This window comes from Chrysochloris asiatica, unplaced genomic scaffold, assembly GCF_000296735.1.
Source record: "Chrysochloris asiatica unplaced genomic scaffold, ChrAsi1.0 scaffold00395, whole genome shotgun sequence".
NCBI lineage: Eukaryota > Metazoa > Chordata > Mammalia > Afrosoricida > Chrysochloridae > Chrysochloris > Chrysochloris asiatica.
The window spans coordinates 1002870-1009761 of NW_006408913.1; the positions used below are offsets into that span (position 1 = coordinate 1002870).

The 6892-nt window shown below is 50.0% G+C and overlaps 1 protein-coding gene across 1 annotated transcript in view; it reads right to left on the minus strand.

The window, feature by feature from the left end:
* CNNM3 (cyclin M3) overlaps positions 1 to 5898 on the minus strand; it is an 18259-nt gene extending 12361 nt beyond the window's left edge. Inside the window, exon 1 of the mRNA XM_006876622.1 lies at positions 4677 to 5898. Within this exon, the coding sequence (XP_006876684.1) occupies positions 4677 to 5898 (1222 nt within the window). The remainder of the gene's footprint in view (positions 1 to 4676) is intronic.
* Positions 5899 to 6892: the final 994 nt, after the last annotated feature.

Here is a 6892-nt window from a genome sequence, read left to right on the forward strand (position 1 = left end):
TGTATGATGTTCTTGATGTCATCCCACAACTATTCTGGTCTTCGTTCTTTAGTGTTTAACGTATCAAATCTGTTATTCGATGACCTCTAAATTCAGGTGGAATAGATTCAAGGTCATATTTTGGCTGTCGTGGACTTGTTTTCATTTTCTTCAACTTCAGTTTGAATTTGCATATGAGTAATTGATGGTCTGTTCCACAGTCTGCCCCTGGTCTTGTTTTTTTTTTTCTGATGATATGGAGCTTTTCCATCATCTCTTTCCACAGATGTAGTCAATTTGATTTCTATGTATTCTATCTGGTGAGGTCCATGTGTATAGTTATCTCTTACGCTGTCTAAAAAAGGTATCTGTAATGAACAAATCATTGGTTTTGCAGAATTCTATCACGCAACTTCCAGCATCATTTCTATCATCAAGGTGTTATTTTCCAAATACTGATCCTTCCTCTTTGTTCCCAGCCTTTGCATTCCAGTCACCGGTAATGGTCAATGCATCTTCATTGCATGTTTGATCAATTTCACATTGAAGAAGTTGGTAGAATTCTTCTAGTTCATCCTCACTGGCTTTAGTGGTTGGTGCATAAATTTGAATAACAGTGATATTAACTGGGCATCCCTGTAGGCCCATGGATATTATTCTGTCACAGACAGCACTGTACCTCATGACTGATCTGGATATGTTCTTTTTGACAATGAATGAAACACCATTCCTCTTCAATTTGTCATTCCTGGCATAGTAAAACATGTGGTTGTCAGATTCAAAGTGGCCAATACCAGTCCATTTCAGCTCACTAAGGCCTAAGATACCGATGTTTATGCATTCCATTTCATTTTTGACAACTTCCAATTTTCCTAGATTCACACCTCGTACATTTCATGTTCCAATTTTCAATGGATGTTTACAGCTGTTTCTCTTCATTTTGAGTTGTGCCCCATCAGCAAATGAAGGTTCCACAGGCTTTACTCCATTTGTGTCATCATGGTCAACTCTACTTTAAGGAGGCAGCTCTTTCCCAGTCACATTTTGAATGCCTTCCAACCTGAGGGGCTCATTTTCCGGCACTATATCTGACAGTGTTTCTCTGCTATTCATAAGGTTTTCAGTGACTAAAGATTCAGAAGTAGTTTGTCACTCTTTCTTCCTAGTCTGTCTTTGTCTGGAAGCTCATCTGAAAACTTTCCACCATGGGTGACCCTGCTGGTAATTTAAAATACCAGTGGCATAGCTTTCAGAATCACAGCAACTCACAAGCCACCACAGTGTGACAAACTGACAGACAAGTGGTGGCACAGACACATAATGGGGGTTTAATTTGGTAAGATAGATTTCCGAGGAGCAAGGTCTATTCAGCATGCTGTACCTCATTTTTTCACCCATGTGCTCTCTTACTGAGGTAATGAGGCATAGGAAGACCCTTGTGCCAAAGATGTATAAAATAAAAATGTAGTATCAAGGAAAACCTATTATTACTTGACCACTAACTGGAAACTCAGGAAAGAAATGAGGTTGTAAAAAAATAGAGAGATGGCAGTTACCATATTTCAACAAATCTAATATGCCATCAGTTGTGGGATGCAGTCTGATATCCGAGGTACTAAAATGTGAAAAAAATATGTATCTCCGAAGTGAAGAAATGTAGTATTCAGCACTTACTATGTGTCAGGCACCAACTGATTTATTCATTTACTACCTTAGTGAATCGTCACAACAACTCTGAGGCATATAACATTATATCCTATTTTGTAGTTGAGGCCCAGAGAGGGTAAGTAACCTGCCCAAACGCAAGAACAACTCAGGCAGTTTGCTCCAGAGCCCATTCTCTTAACCACCAGCTCAGCTGACTCACAGGAAAGAACAAAGAACAGAATCTTAGAAGATACTTCTCTGGGGACTTAACAAATGCCAAATTACTCCCTGAAGCACCGTTCCCCAGGATGCTCTACATACCTGGACAAGAATGAAAGGTAGAAATGGCCACCAGAAGCAGTTGCTCCCCCTTTCTAGGAAGAAAGGGCCTGGGTCCCTGGAAAACTGTCCCCCCATCCCTGGATGAGGAGGGGATTTCTACCTCCACAAGGCCATGGCAGCCCTGCCCTATGGCACTGACCTTTCAGGCCAGATTAAGAAGGCCAAAGACTTGAACCACAGTCTGGACAACAGTCTCTTTGGGCTTTGTGAGCCCAAGTCCAGGTTCTAGCAGGCTCAAAGCAGAGAGAATCCATCACAGCTCACTTCCTGCAGGAAGCCAATCCCTCTGGCATTACCGAAGGGAATGAATGGGCTTCTCTCCCTTGATTTTTCAAAACTTATAAAACAGAAAGAACAAAGGAACCCTGGTGGCGCAGCAGGTTACGAGCCGGCTTGCTAACCACAAGGTCAGCTGTTCAAATTTACTAGTCACTCTGTGGGAGAAAGATGAAGCTTTCTTCTCCTGAAAAGATTCACAGCCTTGGAAACTCTGCATAGGGTCGCTATGAGTACGAACCAATTCAACAGCAAATTACCACCACCACTGGATAATTCAACAATGAAGAAAGAAACCTATGGAAGACCTCTTAAAGCAGTTGTTTTGTTTGTGAGCTGCCAAGTCAGCTCTGCTATTGTTAAGCACTGCTGAGTTGGTCTTGACTCACAGCAATCCTGTATAGATTTCCGAGGAGCAACAGGTGGGTTTGAAGCACCGACCTCGCAGTAAGCAGTGAGATACTTATCCGACAGCACCACACCATGACTTCATTCTGACTCACAGTGACTCCTCCCCATACAACAGAGCAGCAATGTCCCACAGGGTTTCCTAGGTTGTAATCCTTTCGGCAGTAGATCACCAGGTCTTTTCTCGTGGAGGAACTGGTGAGTTTGAAATGACAACCTTTTAGTTAGTAGCTGAGCACTTAATCATTGTGCCACCAGGGCTCCTTCTTAAACCAACGGTCATGTGATACGTTTGCAAGACAGAATGTTTGTATAGTCAGAAAGCAATACATAAAAACAAAGAAAGGGCGGTTGGAGGAACTGAACCTTACTGCTTACCTGGCAAGATAAAACACTGAAATGCTGCAGCCCCGCTGTGGCCAGCACAGGCATCACTGAACAAGCTTTGTGGAGCCACAGGCAAGATACAGGCAGCACATCTTGCCAACTTCAACCCAAAAGCTTTGTAAAAGCACTACGAGTGTTCAGTCAGCACATTCAAGAGGCAGACCCTTTTCCACAATGCCTAATTCCCAAAATGGCCAGTCTGCAGCTGGGACTTCCCGTCCCCTGCCCTTCTTTGTCTGAATAGGTCTACGAGAAAAGTTACAGGCGATGGTATGCACAACTGTCTGAAAGGTCTCTCTTCAGCTCTATTGGAATCCTTGGGCTTCTGATAGTCAGTCAACCAGAATTTAGCTGGTTATAGGCAAAGACTTTAAAAGGGTCACCCACTTTTATATCTCATTTGGCTGAATGTCCTTAAATAATCCCATCTGGAGTTACAAAGGAAGCAAGGGTGGTTGTCGTTAAGTGCTGTTGAGTCGATTCTGACTCATAGTGACCCTGTATAGGGTTTCCAAGGAGTGGCTGGTAAATTTGAACTACTGACCTTGCAGTTCAAACCGACCTTGCGGTCCAGTGCTTATCCCACAGTGCCACACCAGGACTGCCTAGCAGTGTCCAATGCAATAGCCATGCTATGACCACAAAGTTCTTCTGATCTGGATGTCAGGTACTCAGCCTCAGGGGGCGGCAGAGCATAAGACTTCACAGCTTTCAGAAATATTAGAGGGCTTTGCTCACTCCATCACCTGCAGTGGCCCTTAGGGTTAAGCCCACCTAGAGTTCTGGGGTGCCTCCATCCTGTGGGAGTTCCAATGTGAGAAGCAGGCTAGTGGACAGCACCAAGCTTTGGGGAGCACCCTCATGTCTGACAATGGGGAGGATGGCAAGGGAACCCACATTTTCACATTTGACCTTCTCAGCTTTGACCTTCAGCCTTAAGAGTTGCTCAGATAAAAATGTGGAATTAAGGAACTCTGGTAGGGTAGTGGTTACGAATTGGGCTGTGAACCGCAAGGTCAGCAGTTCGAAACTACCAGCGGTTCCAAGGGAGAAAGATGAGGCGTTCTGCTCCCATAAAGATTTACAGCCTCGGAAACCCTGTGCAGGGTCACTATGAGTCAGAACCGACTCCACGGCACTTAACAACAACAAGGAAGAACTTGAGAACTCACTTCTGATTAGAAAAGAAAGCTTTCTCCCCTCTTCTCCCTCCAAATAAAAGGGGGGGGGCAGATTAAATCATTACTTATTTAGTTACTTTTGATGATATCAAAATAAAGGTTGTTTTCGTATCTCTAGAAAACCATTTACAAGTTATCCCCTTTTCTGGACTTAGAAAGGCAGCAAGCGAATATGTGCGTACAGGTACCGGAGTCTAGATGCTTGGAAACTACATTCTAGTCTTCATTCATTCCAAGCTCACAGAAATGGCCTGGGAGAAGGAAAGAGCTGAGGGGCTACAGTCAGGTAGGCATACTTCCCTAAAAGGTTATTTATCATCTTCTTTACAAGGGGCCTGGAGAACTCACTGCCCTCTGCTGGGGGGTACTCTTTCTTGGAGGATTCTATAAAACCACGCCATTTCCAGCTGAAAGCACTGGCATTCGAATCCCCTCCCCAAATGTCCAGCAGTTTACCTCGCTTGAACTCCTCCAGCACAGCGTCCAGCTTAGTGTCGTTGAAGACGAAGTGGAGTGGGTGGTTGTAGAATCGGGTGATGGTGCTGAGCGGCGTGCAGTCTTCGGGGTCCACGAAGGCCAAGTCCTTGAGGTAGAGCATGTCCACGATGTTAGAGCGCTCCTCTTCATACACCGGGATGCGCGTGTGGCCACTCTGCATGATGCTGGCCAGGACGCCGAAGTCCAGCACAGCGCTGGTGTCCAGCATGAAACAGTCTTTGAGCGGTGTGAGCACGTCCTCCACCGTCCGGCAGCGCAGCACACCCTTGCTGAGATCGCTGTAGGGGTCGCCGCCATTGCGTGCCAGCTCCAGTACGCGCTCGCGCAGCCGCCCGGGCCGAGCCGCCAGCTCCAGCAACTGACCCACGGGCAGTGCCACTGGCAGGGTGAGTAGCACCGCCAGGCGGCTGAGGCTGAGCGCGCATGGCGCCAGCGCCAGCGCCCAGCGCCCGCTCACGGCGGCCGGCACCACTTCGCCCACCAGGAACACAAGCCCCGCGCTACCCAGCACTGCGGGCACGACACGCTGGCCGGCCGCTCTGTACAGTAGCACCGCCAGCGCCGCCTGCGCCAGGCTGGCCAGTAGCAGAAGCGCGCCCAGGGCGAAGCCGGCCCATCGCCGCGCAGGCTCCAGGCGCCCCGCAGCCGCACGCTCCGCCTCCGAGCCGCTCTCGCGCAGCACCTGCACCTCGGCTGGAGCCAATGCCAGCGCGCTCAGCTGCAGGCCCCGCGCCAGCGCCGCCAGCGCCAACAGCCCGGCCGCCCCCAGGCCCAGAGCCCAGGGCGGCGCCGCCTCCTCCGCAGCCTCACCGCCCGGCTCCAAGCGCACCGCCAGCAAAGACGAGTGCGGGCGCATGGTCTCGGCGCGCAGGCGCAGCAGCGCACGCCACTCACCCGCGCCAGCAGTGGGGGCCACTACCATATCGGACGTCGCGGCTGGCCAGCCCTTAGGGCAGCCAGTAACTTCGGGGACAACCCAGGACCAGGAGCTGTTGGTAAAGCCCGAACCAAAGAGACGCAGGCGGAAGGTGGCCGTTTCACGCGTCCAGCCCGCACCCTCGGCTCCGTCCTTCTCCAAGCAGAAGCCCAGCACCTGCGGGCCCGCCGTTGCTTCCCCAGCGGCGTTGCCCAGACAGAACGCGGCGAGCAACCAGCCTAGCCGACCCGCAGCCGCCGCCATCGCCTGCTGCCCCCTCTCGGCCTCTCGCGCAGCCTATCCCGCTCGCCCCGCGTCTCCGCCTTCCCGGGGCCAATCGTCGCCAGCTTTAATGCCTCCTCCGCCAATAGGCGGCAGGCGAGGGCGGGCCCCCGGGGGTCAGACTAGGCTGCGCCGGGAAGTAAACAAGCTGCGGGCGTGAGGCCCGGGGAGCACCGGGGGCGTGGGGCTTATGGCTTCGTGGTACTCAGACAAGGTTCCTAGGGCGTCCATAGGACACAGAGCAGTGAGCTAGACCACGGGGAGTAAACAGGACCTCCCGAATCAGGTTGCCTGTGGCCCACTTGCGACGCTGAAAAGTCCGACTCCTCTTAAGGCTGGCAAGTTGGAGCATCTGGTTCCTCCACCGCCGGCCCCAGTCCCAGATAGGCCCTGCTCTTACTCTTGGAAGCCCCGGGCTCGAGACTCGAGGCATGAAGCGGCTGCTGGGTTGAACCACGGTCCAAGCATGCCTGGAACTGTAGGCATACATTTTAGTATATAGGGAGTGGTGTGGCGCTGCAGGATAAGCACTTAACTGCTAACCTTAAAGTCGGCCTTCAAACCCACCAGCGGCTCTCGCATGCCCTATACAGGGTCGCTTTGAGTGGGAACCGACTCGACAGCACTTAACAAGATGTGCAACTTTCTTGGAAAGAACCCCATGAGCCAAAAGATTTTTTAACTCACAGCCCTATATACTGCCATCGAGTGGATTCCAATTCATAGGAACCCTACGGGACATAGTAGAACTGCTTCTTAGTTTTCTGAGACAGTAAAATATTTACAGGAGCAGCCAGCCTCTTCCTCCTCCCACAAAGGGCTGGGCATTGGGATAAAAAAAATTTTTTTCTTAAATGATTTATTGTGAGTTATGTGATAGTATACATGGGAGAACATTAGTTTTACATTCATTCTATCATATATCGTCTCATTGCCATGGTTACAATCCCCTCCATGCAATCCTTCCCGTGCCCCC